Genomic DNA, 23484 nt, shown 5'->3' on the forward strand with positions numbered 1-23484 from the left:
AGTGGGTCGGAGAGAAATGCACAACGTTTTCATGAGTCCAGTTGATTTTATACTCTAAAGGGGGGTGTTCTTTGCAAGTGAATTTCATTGGTGGAGGGAACGGGAAAAGACCCCCGAACTTTGTCACTTCCAGCTCTACATTTCCTTTAACTGTCTCCCATCTGAGGTGTCAAACCAGACCGCAGACCAGACCCCCCAATGCTAAACATCTGTTTCTCTCCATTGTCTTATCTCAACAAATTGTATGTGTATTGCTAATTAATTTAATTGGAAGAGCCAGCTTCAAGGGAAAGTCACCTTAAGGTGTCGCCTTTCCCCAGTCTTTTCTCCAACAATATGTGTATTGTATTTAACTTCTAATCTAATCTCTGTCTACCCTTTGCTCTTAATCAGAATGAGATTACTTTGAAGAGAGAGCCCAGACAGTTTTGAGCTTCAATAATTTCATGAAATCCTAACAGGTAAATGAACATTAGCCCACACACAAGTGTCTTAATGAGTTAATGGGTCTATACAAGTTAGGGTTAGGTATCATTCACACACCGCTGAGCACATTATTATTTCGTTTATTTCGGCATGTTTATATAGACACATTTCATCTCCAGAACATTATACATTGCATACTCAACACATGACGAAAAGGGTACGGGAGAAGCTGACGCTTATCAAAGTCCCGCCCCGTTCTATGTAAGATTCATGATCACATCAACAACAGAATTCAGTAAGATACATAGTTTACCACATAGCAATTTGTCTAATTTCATCCTTCACAGTCCAGATAGCATGTATGTTTGTACACGTGTCCAGTCCACTCATCCTGATCACCGTTCCTGTGATTTACTACTGTGTCCACTGTTAAGTTATTTTTATGTCCAAGTCTCTTTTTGCATGCAATCCAATTTGCAATGGAGGTGCGTGTGTCAATGCAGATTTTGATTAGTCGCTGTCCTCTGGCTCTCTAGCCGCCACAGCCTTTGCCCCCTCCGCTCGTACTGACTTCATCTCCTCACGAGCTTTGGACACATCCGACCATACACTGGTCAGTCTCCCCTGGATGTCAGAGAGGCCAGAGAGCAGCTTTGCCTGATCAGCTCTCACTTTTCTCAGCTTTTGTAGCATCCAGACACCGCCAAGCACTAGGATCACCAGGCCCACCGTCATGCCCGTGAAGATATAGACGTCCTCCACGTCTTCCATATCCAGCACCCCAAGACACACCACTCTCCATTTGTTCCAACTGTCCATAGTGTACCCCGCCAAGAATGTCCCATCTGGACAGGCCGGTTCCCCTGTCCCAGCACGCCGTGTAGAAAAAATCTTGTCAATAGCATTTACTGACCAGTTCAGAATCTCCATTCTTGATTTTATGTTCTGCTTGGTCGTGATATCTGCTGTGCTGTGATAGAGCTCAATTTCACACACACACATTTTATAGTCACTTTGTTTTGTTTCCATGTTTTGTTTCCATGCCAGGTGCTCCAGTGCTGATTTTCCCACATTGCCTTGTTTCGTACACATAGCCAGACATTGCCTTCCTGTACCTAGGTTTGATATTCCTTCAATAACAGCTTCTTTAACTCATGTTTGAAAACTGTTAAATTTCTTGCTAACTTTAATTCATTGTTTAGGCTATTCCACATTTTCACACCAGCTACTGACAAACTATGGCTTCTCATCATTGTCCTTATCTTTTTCTGTTTAAACTGCAGCGAGCTGCGCATGCTGTGAGGACTTTGACTAAGAGTGAACAATTTCTGAACATTTACTGGTAATGCCGCCTGTGTTGCTTTGTAAATTGTTTGTAGCATCTGAAAATGAAGTATCTCTCTCAGTTTTAGATATTTCGTCTTTATGAACAGTTCGTTCGTATGTGCCCTGGCTGGGACAGAATGTATGATGCGAAGCGCTTTTTTTTGCAATTTAAATATTGGTTCTGTAATGGCCTTGTAAGTGAAACCCCAATTTTCTACACAGTACCTCATATGTGGGACTATTAGTGCCGAATATATGGTCTTAAGCGAGTTTAAATTGAGAGATTTCTGCAATTTCCACAGAATGGACACACTCCTTGCCATCTTATTTTGAATTATTTTTACATGTGGTCGCCATGTCAAGAGGTCATCCACTAATATACCCAGAACCTTATGTTCCCTCACTCTTTCTATATTGTTTCCATTTACTTGCAAGTTTATGCTTTTCTTTACATTATTTCTCCCAAATAACATGAATTTGGTCTTTGCCAGATTTAGTGATAATTTGTTTATATTAAACCATGTATTTAGTTTTGTCATTTCTCTGTTGATCACTTTTTCCAGTATATTCAAGTCGTTTCCTGAGCAGAAAATATTTGTATCATCAGCAAATAAAATAAGTTTTAATACATCAGATGTTTTGATTATGTCATAGATATATAGAGTAAATAGCTTAGGGCCTAAGACTGACCCCTGTGGGACCCCACAGACGACGTCCAGGCATGTAGACCTATTTGTTCCCATCTGGACATATTGGACTCTACCAGATAGATAGCTTTTGATCCATCTTAAAGCTGTATCTCTGATACCGTAATCATATAATTTTTCAATCAAAATATCGTGATTTATAGTGTCAAAAGCTTTTTTGAGGTCAATAAAGATGCCTACTATATATAATTTGTGGTCAAGCGCATCTTTAATCAGTTCTATGGACTCTGTGAGGGCAAGTGCTGTCGAATGTTGCTTTCTGAACCCGTATTGGCTGTCACACATGGCTTCACACATGAAGCCATGTGTAGGGGAATTTCTTGAGGGACATTTAATCATATCTACTGCCTAAGACCAAGAATAAACCAGCAACTTTCAGGTTGGTGGATGAAGGCACTACTTGTTACATGTTATGAAACACCTGTTTTTGTGGTTTTACAAGTGTATTTTTGCACCAGGGCTCTACCAATTGTTAAAATAAGATAAAACAAATAAATGTAAAGGTCATCTTGCTTTTTTTCTCTAATAAACATACATCATAGGCTATTCATTATTATGTGACTTTGCAGACTTGCAGTAAGAAAAACAAACAAACAACAAACTTGTAGCAATGACAATTAAAAAAAATACAGAAACATTTCAGTTGACTTGTAAATATTATGAACACACTTCGCAGTATCACAAAACAAGTTTCATTTCAGTTGCCGACATTTACAGAAAATAAACATTGAACTTAGAAATTAACTTGCAGTTTATTTATCTCTTGAAGCAGTTTCAATAAAGGTTTTAAGGCCTGTTTAGATTGTTTTAGAAAGCAAGCCAAAGAAAAGGCCACAACAGTCCAGACTGGGTGCTTGTGGATGCTGTCTAAACATGACATGGAAAACTCATTTATGCATTCATTCATTTTCAGTAGGTTGGATTATTGCAATGGCATCTTTACAGGCCTTAACAAGAATCTATCAGGCAGCTGCAGCTGATCCAGAACGCTGCCGCCAGAGTCCTTATAAACACCAGGAAACTGGACCACATTACACCGGGCATGAAATCACTACACTGGCTTCCAGTGAGTCAAAGGATAGAGTTTAAAATCTTACTGCTGGTCTACAAAGCACTGAATGGTCTTGGACAGAATTACATGCTTGATCTGTTAGTTCCCTATGAAGCTCCCAGACCCCTGAGGTTCATCTGGATCTGGTTTGTTGTGGTTCCAGAACCAGAACCAAGCAAGGTGAGGCAGCGTTCAGTTATTCTGCTCCTCACCGGTGGAACAAACTTCCTGTAGACCTGAGGTCTGCTCCAACTGTCAGCTCCTTCAAATCAGGGCTAAAAACATTACTGTTTACTGAAGCATACTCTTAAATTAAGACCATTCAGTGCTTTGTAGACCAGCAGTAAGATTTTAAACTCTATCCTTTGACTCACTGGAAGTATGGAGGTAGATTTGTGTCTTAATTATTCAATCAAAAAAAAGATTGCTTCAATCAAAAAATATATTTTCAATTAATAAAACATAATTTCAATAAAAAAAATGATTTCAATCAAAGAAAAAAAGTGTTTGATTGCAAAAAAATATTTGAGACTCAAAAAAATGCATTTGAACACTGTTGAGACACAAATGTCCTACCCATAATATGGCCCAAACACAAAAAAACACTACTTCAATCAAAAAAGTTGCTTCAAACAAAAAAAACTTCACTTCTATCAACGAAAACATTTCCAATCCAAGAAAAACAGTGTTCAAATGCATTTTTTTGAGTCTCAAATATTATTTTGCATTCAAACACTTTTTTTTCTTTGATTGAAATCTTTTTTTTTTTTTTTAAGTGAATTTTTTTTAAATTGAAAATATATTTTTTGATTGAAGCAATCTTTTTTTTTAATTGAATAATTAAGACACAAATCTACCTCCATATGGAAGCCAGTGTAGCGATTTCATGACCGGTGTAATGTGGTCCAGTTTCCTTGCAGAGCAGTCCGGGCTGGGTGCTCGTGTAGTGGAAGCTGCGCTGTGCGCGCACACAGTGCAGTGCGGCTTTAACGGGACGGGCGGGGCTCGGCGAGGTTTGGCCGGGACGCGGAGCTGAGAGCGGGGCTGCTGCTGCCGCAGCTGGAGCTGGAGCTGGAGCTGGAGCCACCGGGCCTGCAGACTGAGCTGTGAGCGGATCCACGGTGCTGGTCTGGTCCGAGGGCCAGCATGAGGGACTACTCGCCCACGCCGAGCAGCGGGGGCGCCTGCATGCCCTGCTGCCAAGTCTGCGTCTTCGCCTTTACCGCATTTCTCATCGTTGCAGAGAGGACGGCGCGTGAGTCCTGCCTACCTGGGACACACACACACACACACACACACACACACACACACACACACACACACACACACACACACACACACACACACACTGATGCGACTGGATGCGACATTAGTTTGTGTTGGTTGAAGATACACTTGAGTCCAATCCTTGTTTTTATTCCAGTGAAGTTATTTGCGTCTATAGAGGCTGTGTCCGGAGGAGAGGGGAGGCAGATGTAAATGCTGCAAGATCTACATTCCCTAATCGTACATTTGTTGTCTAGTGTACTGAAAGACTGATTTCAGGTGTTGTGATGGATAACAGTCAGTCCGCGGTGTGTCTGCATCTCTTTCCTATTTTGAAGCCATCGGTGTTATGAAATCCTGCACCGAGAAAATACTGCTGACTCACTAGACCTGTATTCCTGTTTTAAACTTGATCATTGCAGGATCTGGGAGATTTTTCTTTAATAAAACCAAGCCATGCCATGTTATATTTTAGCGCCTTTTTCTTTTCTCTTTTGAAGTGGAGGGATGGTCGATGGGATGGGCGTATACCCCCCCAAAACTGGGGCCTAGTCTGCCCGCCCGTTTAGCAGCTACAGAGGTTCAGGTTTCATGGCTGGAGGGATGGAGGGATGGAGGGATGGAGGGATGGAGGGAGGCAGGGAGGCGGAGATGCAGAGGGAGGGATGGAGGGTGCACAGGAGGTGCAGCCATGAGATGCAGAACAGAGGTCATTTAAAACAGTGTGGACACACTAACAGTAAAATCCAACGTCCCCTGCCTCTGTCATAACATTGTAAACACTGCAGATATATCAACACCCCTCTGAAGCCAGAGGGCCCCTGCTGGGGGATTGAATGAATAAATCAATAAGGATGTAACTGTGTGAGCTGGTGAGGTTTTGCTGAATAAAAGTATCGACACTTGAATTTGCAAATACTTAATACAATGTCATAATGCTGTTACTCACTATACTATACATATAATGTCGTCATTATACTGTTACTCACACTGTTTGATTATGACACACTAACAAGTGAAAGGCCATTTCTTGGGTCAATGAATGAGGTAACGTGTGCAAAATCGTTGCCCACTAAGTAACTACAACAGTGGGAAATAAAATAAAGATCTAAAACTGTACTGTCTTGAATTATTTACTCTGGAGATGATGTTGAGTTATGTACTGTGGAGAATGCCCTACATAGAAATTTGAAAAACCACTTTAGTACTTCATCTAGTCTGACACGTAACTAGAAACTAAATATCTACATGTTTTGATAATACAGGTTTTATATTTGCAGTCAGCCAGTGTGAACGTCTGATCATTTATTTCTATGTGCGTGTTGCCTATAAATGATCACATTTGTGTGTTTTTCTGTCTTTCCACAGTCATCTACTGCTTTGTGTACTATCTCTGGATAGGCCACAACTACTGCTATGCCTACCTTGCTGGCTTCACGGCGCTGTTCCTGCTACCAGGTAACGCTCATAGCAACAGCCAGATAGCGTGATAGATGGGTTAAGTGACTGATTACATTGTTTTACTGTGTCTCAGGTTGGGCTCCTCAGTGGCTCAGTTACCTGTGGTACCTGTCAGATGGACGGATTCGCAGGAAGTCTCTCAGGTGGACACACATCCTGCACCTGGGTATCTTCAAAAGGTGAGCTCCCCCTGTTCATGTATGTGGCTCTGGCTGGGGTGGAGGGTTAGGTTGGGGGTGCGTATCCTTTAATGTCTGTCTTCATGCCCTCACAGATTGTTGGAGTGTATGCACCTGCCTGACGAGGACGTGTACGGGGAGATCATGCAGCAGGCTGATGTTTCTGCCTTGCGGCTGTTCGAGGCCTTAGTGGTCACTCTCCCAGAAACCCTGCTCCATACCTATGTGCTCATCTGTACTGATATCGGACTCAAGTCTCCCGGTAAGTAGAGAGGCTGGCTCTGAAATGATAGCCAGTGAATGATGAGTTTCTGTTTGTCATTGATGCTGTGATTCAGGTGGCCACCAGTTGGTCTTGTGTTGGTCTGTTATGATCCTGACACTTTAGTAGGCAGTTGCCATATAAATGTTCAAAGTTCAAATTTTATTTCAAACATGCATGTTTAAAAAATACAAAAAAGTAAAAAAAAAAAAAACAGAATACAAATACACACATATATATACACACACACACACAGCACTTGGGCAGACCTCACGGATCCACCAACATGCTCGAAACGGAGTAGGATTGAAGTAAGCACTTATCGAGTCCTACCTCTGAATCTTACATACATTCTTACATATAACAAGACGAGTTTCAATAAGCTTACCTATAAAACACCCCTAATTGAATAACTCTTCAATACAGTGATATTGTCAAGCCTTTGTCAGGCTGGTGTGGTGAGGACCCAGATGCAGGAGAGAGAGGGAGGCCGGAGGCAGGAGTTCTCAAAAACAAGGATTCATTCCACAAAAGGAGGCAAAAACCAAAAGCGCTGCTTGGCAGGATAAAAACTAACAGGAACAGGGATCAAAAAACTGGAGCACATGGAGGGAAGCACAGTACGGACCGACAGGGAACAAGGGAATGACAAGACCAGATATACACAGGGGATAACGAGACACGACGAGACACAGGTGCAGACAATACGGCCGATGGGACACAGGCGGGGCAAAACAGAAACTCAAAGACTGGGGGGGAAGTGTCAAACCCTGAGAGATATAATACTCAATTATATGTATACAGTGGTGGACAGTAACAGAGTAAATTTACTTGAGTACTTTACTTAAGTACATATCCAGAGGATTTGTACTTTACTTGAGTATGAGATTTCTTTGGTACTTATTACTCTTACTTGAATACATTTCCAAGACAAATATTTGTACTTTTACTCGAGTAAATTTCTAGGAAGGCTGAAAAGAACTCGTTACTTTCAGGTCTGCTCTTTTTTCTTCTTCCCTAAAATCCTATTGGACACAAGCTGTTTTTGTCAAAGGAGGAGACCTATCACAGTGCACGCTCCACTGGGATGTACGTAAAGCGGAAATACGTCAAGCCTCCTCAAAACGATACCGCCAAAGTAGCTTACGTTTGTCAAGACAGAGCCGCAACAAGTCAAGACATAGTCGCAAATAAGAAATTTACTCTTACTCTTACTCTTACTTTTTCTTAAAGTAAATTTAAAAGCATTTACTTTTGGATACTTAAGTACCTTTAAAAGCAAGTACTTTTCTACTCTTACTCGAGTAATATTTTGACTGAGCTACTTTTACTTGTAACGGAGTAAATTTTGACCAGTAGTATTTGTACTCTTACTCAAGTACTGGGGTCGAGTACTCTGTCCACCTCTGTATGTATATATAAATATAGTCAAAATCAAAACAAACAAAAGAAAAGAAAAGAAAAGCCCAGCATTTAGTTGGTCTACTATGTATGTATGTAATAATAGAAGTAATTATAATGCATAGTATTACATTATCATTACTTTACTATTATACTACAATATAAAAGAGAACAATAGACAGCAATGGTATAACAATATACTTGAATAACTATATAAGACTAGATATGCTATATATACACTGGTTCATATGTTTACTTCTAATTATATACATAAAAATTACTATTAATCTATATATCGACATATCTATATATAACTATAAATCAATATATATTAATAGAGATATAGATACACAAATACTGTACTATAACATATCTATATCCATAATAAGTCTATATATCTACATATATTAATAAATGTACATATCTACATGTTTATTCGCATCGTATTTTGAAAAAATGTTTCTTTGTATTTTTTTTTAAATTGTGATATGTTTTGACTTTGTTTTAACTCCTTGCTCAGGCTGTTCCACAGTTTCACTCCATCGGTCGACATACAGAAGCTCTTCAGTGTTGTGCATCTGTTGAGAACTTTAAAATTAAACTGACCCTTGAGGTTGTAGCCTCCCTCTCTTTCAAACAATATCCCCTGTATATGTCCCGGTAATGAGTTTGACATCAGTGAAATTACTACCTTTAATCACCAGCAGTAGCAGCCTTTTATCTGCTCTATGATATGTATCACTAGTAACCTGTTCAGTGTATTTGAACACTCAGATTTCTTCTCATCTCTGCATCTTTCTTCTGTTTCCTCTCTCCAGCCTCGGTGTGTTTTGTGGTGTGTTTGTTATCACTGGCCTGGGCCTTGGTCCTCTATGCCAGAGCCTGTTCACTCATCAGGCCAGGACACCTGCATATGACCCCCGCTGCAATTCTCTGCCGACTGCTCTGGAGGGTGGGTCAAATTTAATACCTTCTATCAACCGATACGCACGACATACAAGCACCTGTAACAGTATCCGTGTGATTAGTAGCTTATTACTTATTCTGTGTTTGATCTCATGTGTGAGCTTTCTTATTTGTTTGTAAAGTAGGTCTCTGTTTTCTGTCTGCAGGTCGGGATGCTGGGATCTAGGTTTGCTGTCCTAATGCTCTTCACACGTATTTTCAAGCAGTGGGTGCTGGGAGTTATCGGTAAGTCTTGATGCCATGGCCCTATTTGTGACATGCCCCCCCCCACCCCGAGTGACAAACATCAATGGTCCAACTTGTCGACCATATTTATTCATAATTCTGAATTAGTTTCTTGATGTTCTGTAGGTATTTTTTTTTTTTTTTTTTTCAGAAGGTAATATTGATTTTTTTATTTCACAATAATTTTCACAATTCACATTTTCACATTCACGATTTCTATTCTACCCAAATTCCTACCCTCTCCATAATTACCCTAGGGAAAAGAACAAAAACAAAAAGGCACAAGTTCGGCACAAGTTCGAAAATAGAGATACTCATTGGTCCCCTTTGGAAAAATTCTCCAGTTTTGAAAATAATGGAAACCAAAATTCTTGAAAAATATGACCACGGTTGTATTTTTCCAAAGTTAATTTTTCCAATGGTAAAAAAATGTGATAAAAAAAAAACTTGAAAGTTGGAGGGGAATCATCTTTCCAAAGTAAAAGTATGCATTTCTTAGCGAAGTATGTGATCATAATTAATATCCTGCTTTTTTTCCGGTCTAACTGAAGATCCAGTGTGTCATTTAATAAATACAAATTGGAGCTTAACTCAAAATGAATTTCTAATACTGATTGTGTGAAGGAATGAATTGATTTCCATAAACAAATGTTCCATCGATTCTTTTACATCTTGGACATTTTGAAGAGATATCCTTTGAAATTTTGTGCATTTTTCTGTAGGTATTTGAAGTTAAAAATCCTTTTGGATGTGTCTTGTGTGTTTTGTGTGTCAGGTGTGCACTGGCTGGGTGCAACGTTCTGGATGGTTTCCCAGCAGACTGACATCATACGCTCAACTAGTCGCTGGAGAATCTTCAACCTGGTTCTGGGGGCCATTCACATCTTTCTCTTCCTGAATGTCAAGTACGGTCAATCCAGATACCGCATGGCTGGGTTCTACCTGGTACGTGTGCGTCTGCGATCACATCCCATATACCAGTACATAGGGATGTTAGATGCAGGGGGGCTCTGAAAAAAAAAACAGAAAATCAACGATACAGCGTTTCAAAACATAAAAGGTGTCACCTATTTTTAAATCATTAGAAACAGAAGAAACATACATGATTTTTAAAAGGACTTGATGAACTATTGTAGTCCTGTGAACTTCTTGAAAAATACAGACTTCCTTTAAAGCAAATCCTCGTGTCTTATGACCCAATAGAGGTGTGTGAGGAGTATTTCTCCGGGGAGATCTCGTTTCCTGTTTTAATTCACCTTGTTCCTTCCTTTCTTTGGCCATGGATGGGCTTGTGTTTGGGAGGTTATTTCTGAAGAGTAATATAAAGACACAACAATAAGTACAAATCGCCCTTTTTAAATTTGTCTTGCTCTCTAAATAGAGGGTTGCATTACACTCAAGGTCATATAGAGGCATGACTGTGTTTATTTGGGGATGGAATATTATTACTTTAAAATCTATAATTTAGTGTAAAAAGAGCTCAATATTTTTTCACTCTACATTGCGGCAACATCCACTGACACCCTCTATCTGAAACACTCAATGTAGACGTTTGGGTTTGTTACTCTTCAGACTTAACACAGACAAAATGTCACATAACACACTAAAGGTGGAACAATCTCATAGAAGATTTCCAAAAAGATGGGTGAATTATTCTGTATGCGAAAGAAAAATTCAGCTATTTTAACTTCTAAATGTGTGTAAGTAAGTCTGCTCATTCCTCCATAGGCCATGTTTTTAGAGAATGCTTTCCTGCTTTTGGCCTCCTCCTGGATGTTTACGATGGTGTCCTGGGACACCGTGGGGATCCCAGCAGCCGTGTTCTGCAGCTTCCTCATTGGTGAGACTTTTTGCATAAAAATATGAAAACTCTGTAAATGGTCATGTCTCTTCTTCCAAAAAGGGAATTAAAAAAAAAAGTGTTTGCCCCTAGACTTATTTTCCTTTATTAAATTTTACTTTCTCCAAATCTCCTCGTGATGTTTCTCCTCCTGTCATCTGTCTTTCTGTTCGTAGGGGTGATAGCGTTGGTGCTTTATTATCGCTTCCTCCATTCTAAATCTTTTGAGATCTTCCAAAGCATTCGTCACAGGGGTATAAGCGGAGCCTGCATGGACCGTGGATCATCACTGTCCTTGGAGGAGAAATGCTCGCCAACCTTTCAACATGCCACGCTGCCTGGTCCGTTTTATGAATCAATGTTGTATCGATATGCCTGCCAATCTATGTCTAATAACTTGATATTATTAGATGACTGTGACTGTTCTGATCAGGAGGTGGGACACTCATGGACCTTCCACTGCAGTGGGAAGGCTGGAAGCATCACCACTGGCTGCTGATTCGCTTAGCTCTTAAGACGGGGAATATTCCAATGATCTGGTCTGCGTATGGGGAAGGAGGGCTGGCCGGACTGATGGGTCTGTCTGAAGAATTTCACTCCCCTGGTCTGCCACGTGTTCCTCTGGTTTGTTGCTCATCTCAGCTTTTACTCTCCTTGATATGGTTTCCTTAAATGGTGTGAATGTTGTCACTCCTGTTGACTGAGAAGCAAAACATCTATAATTCTAAGGAGTTGGAATGGATTTGTAATGGGATGTTATCATTTTTTGTGATTTGACAGTATCCACCTGCTCAGCCACAGGTTCCTCAAATCTCACAGCCAGTTCTTCCACCTCCTCCTGCCCCAGCTCCACCACAGGAGACCCAAGCCCCACAGGCAAATCATGATTCATTTATCTAATTATATCTTTACAATAACAATATAAATTAATTGTTAAAGCAACATTAGTGTGTTTCAGGGTATGAAAGGTATGAAAAACAAGACATAAGCATCATGATAATAGACAATACTAATTTCCTCAGACTTTTTTTTTTTTACAAAAAACTTAAATGAGATTAAATTTATTACACATTTTTATTGTAAATATATTTACGAATGGTGTAAGATAATTGTCCATTTAAAACCTTCTTTTTCTTATATAAAGTTTGCCACTGCAAAGTTGTATCTTTTAAGAGCGGTTAGGAAGATCAAGTCCAATACTTCGTTTCCTGTCCTGTGCCCAGGTCAGGGAAGTTGTGCAGCCAAAAAAGCCAACTCCCAGCACGGCTATAGCCCGACCGGTCAGGAAAGCTCCACCCACAGCCCTCCAGGAAATGAGAAGATTCCCGGAGATCATCCCAGTCCAGGAGGTTATTCTCGAGGAGACTGGAGAAGACGAATCAAGCGCACCGCTGTCAGATGAAAAAGGTTAAATGCCTCTCTAAAACCAAACCATGCTGACCTTGAGCACTCTAACATAGTTACACAAAATGAACACAGAAATGTAAAACATTGTCTACTAAAAGATCCTCTTCGATTCATTATTTTATGCTTTTTAAACTATCATTGAAAAATTACTTTATTTCCTTAGATAATAGCTGCAGATATTTATATTTTAAAAAAAGTCTGCCAGCATTTAGTGATGTTATTCTCTGACACTTTGATGCATTTTGCTGCATTTAAAATACAATACTGTAATATAGTTTTTTGACTGTTATCAGAATTCACATCCTTTCAATATACTTTCAATTTGAAGGTGATGACGAGTTTCAGAGTGCTGTTTACGGCTCACCATCACTCTCATCTCCTCAACGAGCTGGAAGCCTCCGTCACATCGACAGCAACGTTGCCTCCCTGTCAGAGGCGTCGTCCTCTGTGGGTTCCCTGGACATCAAAACTCCTGCCTGGTCACCCGAGCGACGCTCCCCACTCCTGATTGGATCCCCGGATAAAAAGTCAGCCACTGCTGGAGAATCCAGCGCTACTCTCTACTTCAGTGCAGATGCGCACTCGCCTTCCAGCGGGAGCTATCTCGGCTGGGGCTCAGAGTTGTCACCCATCTCCATCTACCGAAGCCCCTACCGGATCAGAGAAGCGCGTTTTATCACATCTACACCACGACTGGAGCCTCGAGCTGGAGCTGAAAGTCCCGGTCCGGCCCCTGTTGTGGTCATCCCAGCAACTCCTGGCACAACTCCTGGGACGACGCCAGGCACCACTCCAGGTGGGACCCCTGGAGCCAGCACTCCTGCAGCCTCGACTCCTGCAGCCTCAACTCCTGCCGCTTCATTATCTGCTGCTTCATTATCTGCCATTTCCACTCCCGACGATTCAACTCCCGCTGCGTCAACTCCAGGTACCCCGACCCCAGGTGCGTCTACACCGGGCACCCCAATCGTCCCGCTCACTCCAGTCATCGCCCATGCTCGCAAACAGATGGTTCAGTTCGTGGACAGTAAAGAGAGGATGGTGTAAGGTGAGGATGAAGAAGATGGGGATGAAGAAGATGTCGTTGCCTGTATAGCCGTTCAGGATACACATAATTCATGCATTAACACACTTGGGGAAGACTTGGTCAGGGGTTTGCAGGCCATTTAACCGAATCGCAAAAGGATATTAATCGTATGATTTATGCTTACTTTTTTATATTATATGAAGAAAATGTTGACAAAATCACATAAATAAAAAGGAAATGTAAATAGGGGGCAATTGAATCATCTATAGGGACCAATGACGTTGCCAATTCCAGCAATTAATACAGTACAGACCAAAGGTTTGGACCCACCTTCTCAAACAAATGGGGAAGTGTGTCCAAACTTTTGGTCTGTACTGTACATTTGGCTGTAATAGTAAACCAAAGGTAGTTAACCTTTGGCTTGAATTTACTTGCCATAAAAGTTTAGGGGAGAATTATTAAGAAAAGATATTAATTGCACAACATTGTAATTGTGGCTTAAAAACAAAGCATAAGCAAGCATGTCAATTCACGTAAAATATTAAACTGCTAATTGGATCCCATAGCCCCAAGATTACAAAAGAATCGGTTTACAAAAACCAAGCATACTGTTTTTCAGTCTGCTGTGGCGATTCTTGTAAAGTTCTTGTAATATTTACCATATCAGCCTTTTTTATGTTGGGGGTTGTCCATCTAAGAGAAAACTTGTGAATGAATACGGTACATAGTGGAGCTCCACAATAATGTATCCTAAATCCAAGCAAGCGTTCAAAGTTACTGATTAGGTTTGGAAATAATTCTTCTTGTTGTACCTTTTTTAAGCAGTACGTCTAAATCCTGCAGAGGAACCCACTCATTCGTACGAACAGTCACTTTAGCGAATATGTCAGTAGGAGAGTACCACATTGCTGCTTACACTCATAACAGTCGTAATGTAACATCTGTGAAATAGTACAATACAGTAGCATGATGTATCCGTCCTTGTTCTATTGTTATTGACACTCTCAGGCAAACAAATCATTCATTAAAAATGTATTGAGGATATTGATTTTATATATATATATATATATATATATATATATATATATATATATATATATATATATATATATATATATATATATATATATATATTACATACATACTGTATATACATACATGTACAAAGGTATACTTTGAGTCAGGCGCATTTTTAAAAATTATTTTTTACGATAAAGGAAGGAAAGAGTAGGATTACTGGTCAAACATAACATATGAAACAGGATAATAAGGGCAGTGACACTGTTTAAGGCTTGTGCATAATTAATGTGACTCAATGTGGCAATACAAATGTATATTTTGGGATAGGAATTAAAGTAGTTTATTGCATTAATAGTTCCTTAACAAACTATATCTAAAAAAAGATTTCAGCAACACACCCCACAGAGGCATGTGGCACATCAATAAAGTTGCATTGCACCTTTTACTAAATAGTGGCCCACAGACCTAATGTTCAACTGTAAAACTATAAAAGCTAATTTTCTTCTCCAATTCTCTTCCTTCAACTTATATTTACATACAAATATCTGTCAACTGTCCTACCTCAGTCAAGCATTTTTTTCAAGAGATGAAACGGATCCGATTGTTTTTAGGGAACATGTGCTACATGTACCTGTCTGAACTTCAGAAAAACACTGAACCTTTGTTTAATGTCTTAAAACATATCGAAACCTACAGTATTTGAAACCACTTCTGACCACATGGGAGCAGCATATCACAAGGAAACTCTGTTTCCCAGTATGCTGCTAGTCTGTACCACAGACTATAAAAAACAACTGAGGGAACACACCCACTTTATGTCAATCACAGTTAGCTTTGGCCACCAGCTCCTTCAGTGGATCCCCACCAAAATATCTCCAGATTCACCGGCAGACGTTTACAGCGGGATATACCGTTTAACATGTTGACTTGACAGAAAAATCCAAAACTCCTGTTGCGTTTGGCTGAGGCTGGGTTCGTACAGGCGGTTGGTTGCTTCACTAAGCACGGTAGCATGGTGAATATGGAAGAGGATGTGATAACGACGGATATTGGCTGAGCCGACTGTCAATCAGTCATATTAGATATAAATGTAATGTTTTATATACAGTCTCCCGGTGTGATACAAAAAAACAGAGTTGTCATGGATGTGAAATCAAACAATTGAGACCAAAACAGGCTTGAAATATGTTTATTTCTCCTCTAAAGTTGGACATTATAGCATAGGAGTCAGTGGAGACTGATTTTGGCAGCCAGCCTCTAACGGTCAGTTCAGAAACTGCAACGAATCTTAGTTCCACATGAGCTTCAACCCAGAAGTTAAATTGTTGGAGCTCCGTCTGCACTCATGTTTTTGTATCATCAATTGCAGCCAAAGTACTGTTCAATGTTTTTCCTTTTTGCCTCCAGCTTACTTTATTTATACATTGGCTGAAATACAAAATTATAAAACCTATTAACAATATTGATGTTCAGAGTGTTTATTTTATGATCAATTAAACTACACTTTTATTTATGAGTTAGCCCACTTGCCGAGCTGCAGTTCCAGTTTCAGAAACAAAAAACTGCGTCCTCCAGTCCTCTGAAGTATGTTCCCCTGAGTTGTACTTGGCAAGTATGAATAACCAAGTACATACTGTAATTCCAAACACCGTGAAATGTAACTCTAGTGGGGAAACGTGGTATAGCAAGATGTGTTGGCCCATCCCCACTCATTTACAGTGTTGTCAGTAGCTTTTTTTGTCATCACTGCAGACATATATACCCCCATGTGACCAGAAGTTGTGTTGCTCCATATAGTGGCTTTAAAAATGTAGTCACCGGGACAAAAACGATTCAAGACTCTATTAACTGATGATAAAAATATGTAAATCAGACATCAGTCTTGATACAGTCACACTATATAGATAGTTTTGCAAGTGTAATCATAGAATGTGATATATTATGACAGTCTTCCATTTTAATTTCTCTATTTCTTACTAACATTAGTTGTTTATTTCTAAACCAAATAATAACTGTAAATGGTAACTGTATCGTCTGTGTAATGAGCTGGTTGATGGCTGTGTTGCTCATGTTTGAAGGTTTGAAAGCCTTAGCAGCACTTTAGGAGGAAATGAATTGAGCATTATGGAACAAAGTACTGAGAATATAACTCTTTTGGCAGAACTGCTTTATTGAACCATGTCAATATGATTCATTTGCTGTAGCTTCGCCGCATGTTGCTCATTCACGGAGTCCGCCAAAGATTTGTACTTGCTCCTGCAGAGAAAAATAGCACTGAACTGCACATTCACATTATTGTAGTTAGCACACAGCCTAGAATGTATGTGTATGCAGCAGCAATAATCCAGCTTACTGAATGTGTCTTAATGCACTAATGAGAAAAAAGAAAAATACATGCACATGATTTAGTTCTCAGCAAAACCTGCTTGGTCATTATGAGTCAGCACTTTGCCTTCCAGAGAAACTGCTTCAGCTGCACATTTGCCTATTTAGCTTTGTGTATTTGCGCTATATCCTGATTTTTTTCTTGTTTATCATTTAATTCATTTAGGGTTTTTTTGTATGTTTGCTTTTATATTTGATTCCACTTATTGTTAGGAAATGTATGTTCAAGGTTTGTGTTGAAGCTGAAGTGTAGAGAGCAGGTCAACTTTTTGACAGACCTGCAGATTTGCAGGTTGAGTCACTGTGGTCACTAGACGTTCTTTGTTCATCAAGTATCATCTCATCTCTGCAAAGCTTTCCACAAAGCCACCGTGGTTGGTAGGACTGACTCAAAAAGTGTGCTATTGATGTGTCAAACAAAATAAAGCCATTTATCATAATTGAAGCACAGCATGCTCTGTTTTATTTATTATTATAGTTTTTAAAAAAAGGGAATTTTTTAACAAAGAAAATACTCTTTGTGTGTTCAGTGTATCTTAATAAATGGGAAATGTGTACATTGATAATTTGAGCAAAGCCTTACTTCAAATAATCAAAGAGACTGATTATGTTACCTGTCACAGCTCTGCACACAGTACTGTATTCCTATAACTGACTGTTTTCTGATCAATTAGGTTGTCAATGAACAAACAACAGATTGGGTTCCATGAAAATAAATAAACAAAACAAAACATCAGTATAAGATGATGAAGTAACAATTGTGCTAATGCAAGATGATCATGTATGTTGACTGTTCTGCCCTTAAATTCATCCAGTTCAATCATTTTTTTTATGTCTTCCTGAATAAAAGAAATTCTGTTGTTTTCTGCACACAGAAGCCCGCAACCCAAAATGTCTTATGTCACTTACAGTACACAGAGCCGGATTAACGCAAAGGCAGACTAGGCACGTGCCTAGGGCCCGACAGGGGGGGGGCCCAGACAGAGGGACAAACAAAAAAAAAAAAAAAAAAAAAAAATGTTTTTTTTTTTTTTTTTTTTTTTTGTCTGCACACATATTAATGGTTGATAACATGCCGGTAAAAACCTAAGGCATATATATATGTGCATTATTACTATATTTAGTATACATACATATATATATATACGCATACATACGCACAGGGCCGCCGCAAGGGATGTGCGAACCGTGCGACCGCACGGGGCCTGGCGCCCCAAGGGGCCTGGCGCTATGGGCCGTTTTTTTTTTCCCCCAATTTTTTATTTTTTTTTCCTTATAAATATCAACAGTCACGTTCCATTACAGACCTAAATGTGTACTAGTCTGTGCATATCAATAAATATATGTGCAATGATGACGCGTGTCTGTTGTTCAATACAACTGATCAGACCAAGCGCGGACACAAGCTGCTCTGATCCAGACGGGTGGAGTTGGAACAAACTGTCACACAATGTCGAGAGAACGAGACAGATTCAGGAAATTTCCATCAGGGGATGAAAAAAGAAAAAAACAAAAGAAAATGGAGTTTAATGCCTCTCTGAAAGGCACGTTTGATAAATTTGTTACAAAAATCACCGATCCGCCCGGGTCTCAAGCAGCCATGGGGCCCCGCGTCGAGGCAAGCCCAGATGATGATGAGGCAGGGGAAGGTATCCAGTATTTTGCTAATTGGAGAGTTAAAATTGCGCATATAGACACCCGATCCGACCCGAAAAACCCAAAAATTTCGCGCGCGCTCGCTACGCTCACGCGCGAGGGCCCCCCTGGCTATTTCACACAGGGCCTCGCAAATCTCTCAAACGGCTCTGCATACGCATACACATACATACATATACACATACAGACATACATACTACAGCACACTTTGTCTTACTGCAAATTGTATTGGTCTTTGTAGATTTGACTTCTTATTTAACTATTCAATTTAATCAACACATTTAATTAAGATTTTCTGCAAAATGCTCACAATCGATAAGATAAGGATAATTTAATAGCATTTAATAGAGCATTGTAAAAACGTATAAATAATAAAAATCTAAAAATAGTCTGACTGTTTATACAACACATGACTTATTTTGGAATACAAAGAACCAACTTGACTATGACTTTGCTATGTAAAATGTGAATTAAGTTTTATTAGTAACTTTGGTAAGTTTAAGATTTCATAAATAACATCGATGGAGGGGGGCCCAAAAATCACAGTCTGCCTAGTGTAGTCCATTTATTTAATCCGGCTCTGACAGTACATGTCTATAACTTTTTGGGAAACACTAGGTAAGATTTTCTTTTTTTTCACAGTTGTAATATAGTGTCTAATTATCACAAATAAAAAATAAAAACATATTAAAGGTAGATTGTCAAAAATTCAGCATGAAATAGCGCAACTCTATGCTACCCATGTGTTTCTCCATAATAGTTCAGTAAGGTTATTTATTCAGTAAGTGATGAAGGAAACATGTGATTTTTGTGGTTTTGTCAGCTTGAGTAACAACCTTTTTTAACTTTCAGTGAGTGCCAGGTCTTATGCTTTTTTCCGATTAAGTTGGTTTCCTTTGATTTTTGAGGTTTTTTTTCACAGTCTCATCAGTCTGAAAGTCAGATGACAGATTGGTTAAAAGGAAGAGAAAGCAGCGAGACAGTCAGCATGTTCTCTGTGGTTGGGAATCCACAGTAAAACAATGCGAAAGAAAATGAAAAAAAAAAATACAAATAACCTGAAACTGACAGAAATAAAAAGAGTGACATAAGAATCACAAGACAATCAAGTGGCAGTCACTTTATCACGGTGTCAGACCGTAGTGTTACTGTATATACTATATATTGCATTTACAACAGACAATTCCACTATAACACAAATGATACTTTAAACCTTATTTTGTCCTTTAAACATTTTTCAAGTTGGCATAAAACAATTTTCTACCCATCCATCATTTATGCCTGCTACTTCTTGTTCAGGGGAACAGAGACCTGCTGGAACATTTCTCAGTAGTCTTTAGGTGAAAAGTGGGGGTACAACTGGAGAGGTAAGACAATAGCAATTGAAAGTAAAGAGGAAAAACGTCATTGTCACAGTGTCAAATCATAGTGTTAATCCCTTGCACATTAAGCAAACAATGACTAATTGTGCTAAGACATGGGTTGGACATTTGTTTAAGCATATCTCTTATATTTTGAGGAATGACGTGGGCGGAAGATGTGACACTAAATCAAATCTACTGTTTGAAAGAATGATCATGTTCATGAATAATCATGGTGATTGTAAAGGTTGAAAAGGAGTAATATATTTGTTTTTATCTATTTTTTTAGGCTATATACCATTGTCTTGGTCCTGATGGTTTTTAACATTAGGATTACTTTCATTTGTTCTCCTAAGCAAGTTCAAATACTAGAAAAAGCACATAAAAAAAACTGGTACAACATAAAAAGAACACATAGTTTTAGAAATGTCGTTTTAGATTGACGGGTTTCCAATCAGGTCCCAGAGGACCACTGTCTTGCAGACCTGTTGGTGATGTGTCCCTGCTATTCAAGTCAATCAATCACTGACAGACTTTGTGAACTATTCATTTGAATCAGGTATGTTGGAGCAGGGAAACATTTATAACACGCAGGGCAGTGGTCATCGGGAACCATGAACTAAATTGTTAAATAAATAGCTTTGGCATTTTGGGATAACATGTTTACGGACACTGAGTGGAAGAAGGCCTGGACATTGCTTTATAAGTATTGTATCTCCAATAAAATAAAAGAGGTTTACATTAAAATTCTGCAAACTATATATGCAACAAATGTATATTTTTCTAAATTCTTAGAGATTGAAAATAACTGCACTTTTTGCAACGTGGAACCAGAAACCATAACTCATTTATTCTACCACTGTGCTCGATCTCTCAATTTCTGGTCTTAATTTGAACAATATATAGTATCTAAAATGAAGATAAACATCTAAATTGACTGTAAGAGTGCAATATTTATTTTGCCCATGAAGAAAATGACATCAGAATCAGAATCAGAATCAGCTTTATTGGCCAGGTTCGAACATTGTCCAACAAGGAATTTGACTCCGGTAATTTCGCTCTTTGGTATTAAGAAATAAACAATAAACAAATAAACAATAAACAAATGTGGTATTTCTATGTACAGTATAAACATTTTAAAGGTGCAGCAGTTTGAGGTAGTGAATACAAAGTGAGAGGTGCAGCAGGGTGAGGCAGACATGATTATTAAAGAGGGTGCTAGATGATTTTTTTTTTTTTTTGCACGTGTTTGGCTACTCTGAGACTGTTATTTGTGAGAGTTCATCAGAGCAACCGCTTGCGGGAAGAAACTGTTCCTGTGTCTGGAGGTTCTGGCGCACAGAGCTCTGTAGCGCCGTCCAGAGGGGAGGAGTTCAAACAGACTGTGTCCTGGGTGTGAGGGGTCAGCAGAGATTTGACCTGCCCGTTTCCTGGTCCTGGACCGGTACAGGTCCTGGATAGATGGGAGGTTAGTCCCAATTATCCTCTCCGCAGACCTAATTGTCCATTGCAGTCTGTGCCTGTCCAGTTTGGTGGCCGATCCAAACCAGACAGTGATGGAAGAGCAGAGAACAGACTGAATGATGGCAGAGTAGAAGGTGATCAGCAGCTGCTGTGGCAGGTTAAACTTCCTGAGCTGGCGTAGAAAGTACAACCTCTGCTGCGCCTTTTTTCTGACGGAGTTGATGTGGGTGGTCCACTTCAGGTCCCTGGAGATGGTGGACCCCAGGAACCTGACATCACTTTTATTATAAACCTGTTCATTCTGTATGGCAAATTTCACATACACAAATGTAAATACTCCAAAACTCCACCCCACTTTAAAGGTTTCTTACTTGAGTTTAAAGAGTACATTAAATCCCTAATTGACTAATTGACACCAAACAAAGTATAACATCCACCGATATATACGAGAACGTTTTGTTAAAGATGAAGACTGTATTTACATTTTACTTATTTATTTTTTCATTTACTTTTTTTTCATATTTTATTTATTCACTCGTTTATGTGTCATTCTCCCCATTTTTGTTAATTTCACTGGAATTTTATATTTATTTTCTGATTTTCTGTAATGCAATTACAAAAACAACAATGTCATACATTGTGGATTCATTACAAATCAACTGAAATATTGCAAGCCTTTTATTATTTTAATATTGCTGATCATGGCTTACAGCTTAAGAAAACTCAAATATCCTATCTCAAAAAATGTGAATATTCTGGGAATCTTAATCTTAACACGTAAGCCATAATCAGCAATATTAAAATAATAAAAGGCTTGCAATATTTCAGTTGATTTGTAATGAATCCAGAATGTATGACATTTTTGTTTTTTTAATTGCATTACAGAAAATAAAGAACTTTATCACAATATTCTAATTTTCTGAGACAGTCCTGTATATTGGAGCACTTTTCTGATGTTCTTTGTATATAACTTCTTCTCAATAAAAAATACAAAAAAAATAAATAAATAAACAGCGTCATCTCTCACCCTGGTGGTCAGATTAAAGAAGTTCTGATCACTGATTTTTTTTTTTTTTATTGTGGTTGTTGTTTCTTTGTTGTTGTTTTTTTTGTTTGTAAGATCTCAGGTTTGCATAATAATTCGCAGTGTTTGTTGAATAGTTGTTTGATGAATAAACAGGAAGCACATTTTTACTGTGTAGATCACATGAGCTGCGTTCATGTGACTGCTTCACGTGGTCTCGGGGCTACATAACACGGGGGGGCGACTATTACCGCACACAAACTTCAGGCTAATTACTGGGTGAACCTGATGGGTCAAAGGGAAGATCATCCGGTCAGAGTGGCTATGCAGGCAACATGGGAGAGAGGAATGAGGGGGGGGTCTAGTTTTGGATGGACGGGGGAGAGGGTGGCTCGGGAAGTTTTAATTCATGATAAAGAGTTCTGTCCTGTGGTGTTGTGGCCTGTGGTACCTGTATGGGAGCTTCAGGTCCCAATGACTGACCTGAGACTACTGGAAATGAGAGAACAGAATAAGGGAGCAGAATTGGTCAGTGAGTTTCACTGTCATGTAGCCGAGAGGTACAATAGTCATGTATTGGTTTTCACAGATGGGTCTAAAAACCAAGAGACAGGTACTACGGGTGCAGCCTTTACCGTGCTCAGGCAGAATGTTGACTCTTATGTGAGAACTTCTGATTTTTTAAATGTACATACTGTTGAGTTGTATGCAATTTTAATGGCAGTGAGATGGGCAGAACAGCTGATGAACTGTGGAGTGCTGATTTGTTGTGACTCCGTGTCTGCGGTGAAGAGTGTTGGGATGGGGATGTCCAAGGGGCGGAACGACCTGGTATATGAAATACTGATGGCAAACCAGATGGTGAGAAGGAGGGGTGTTGAAGTGGTGCTGATGTGGGTTCCAGCACACTCAGGCATTCGGGGCAATGAAGAAGCAGACGTGTTGGCTAAGAGAGCAGTGGAAAAGGAGAGGGTGGATGCCAACTTAAGCCTGTCTAAGGGTGAAGGGAAGAGCATAGTGTGGAAACAAA

General features: G+C 39.4%; 1 protein-coding gene across 1 annotated transcript; it reads left to right on the forward strand.

The window, feature by feature from the left end:
• The first annotated feature begins 4535 nt into the window (after positions 1 to 4535).
• Positions 4536 to 13564, forward strand: xkr5b (XK related 5b). The gene is made up of 13 exons (XM_061710987.1): positions 4536 to 4765; positions 6145 to 6234; positions 6311 to 6416; positions 6512 to 6678; positions 8898 to 9031; positions 9192 to 9270; positions 10046 to 10215; positions 10999 to 11110; positions 11287 to 11451; positions 11544 to 11734; positions 11891 to 11986; positions 12334 to 12517; positions 12846 to 13564. Exons 1-13 carry the CDS (start codon positions 4657 to 4659, stop codon positions 13562 to 13564), a joined length of 2322 nt encoding a protein of 773 aa, XP_061566971.1. The 5' UTR covers positions 4536 to 4656.
• The last annotated feature ends 9920 nt before the right edge of the window (positions 13565 to 23484 follow it).

Source organism: Cololabis saira, chromosome 2 (assembly GCF_033807715.1).
Source record: "Cololabis saira isolate AMF1-May2022 chromosome 2, fColSai1.1, whole genome shotgun sequence".
NCBI classification, from domain to species: domain Eukaryota; kingdom Metazoa; phylum Chordata; class Actinopteri; order Beloniformes; family Belonidae; genus Cololabis; species Cololabis saira.

Bases quoted from the DNA above. Each gene is read 5' to 3' on its own strand.
- xkr5b (XM_061710987.1), top strand. From the start codon at position 4,657: ATGAGGGACTACTCGCCCACGCCGAGCAGCGGGGGCGCCTGCATGCCC. The intron at 9,271-10,045 runs GTAAGTCTTGAT...TTTGTGTGTCAG, and splicing joins GTGGGTGCTGGGAGTTATCG to GTGTGCACTGGCTGGGTGCA. The intron at 10,216-10,998 runs GTACGTGTGCGT...ATTCCTCCATAG, and splicing joins GCATGGCTGGGTTCTACCTG to GCCATGTTTTTAGAGAATGC.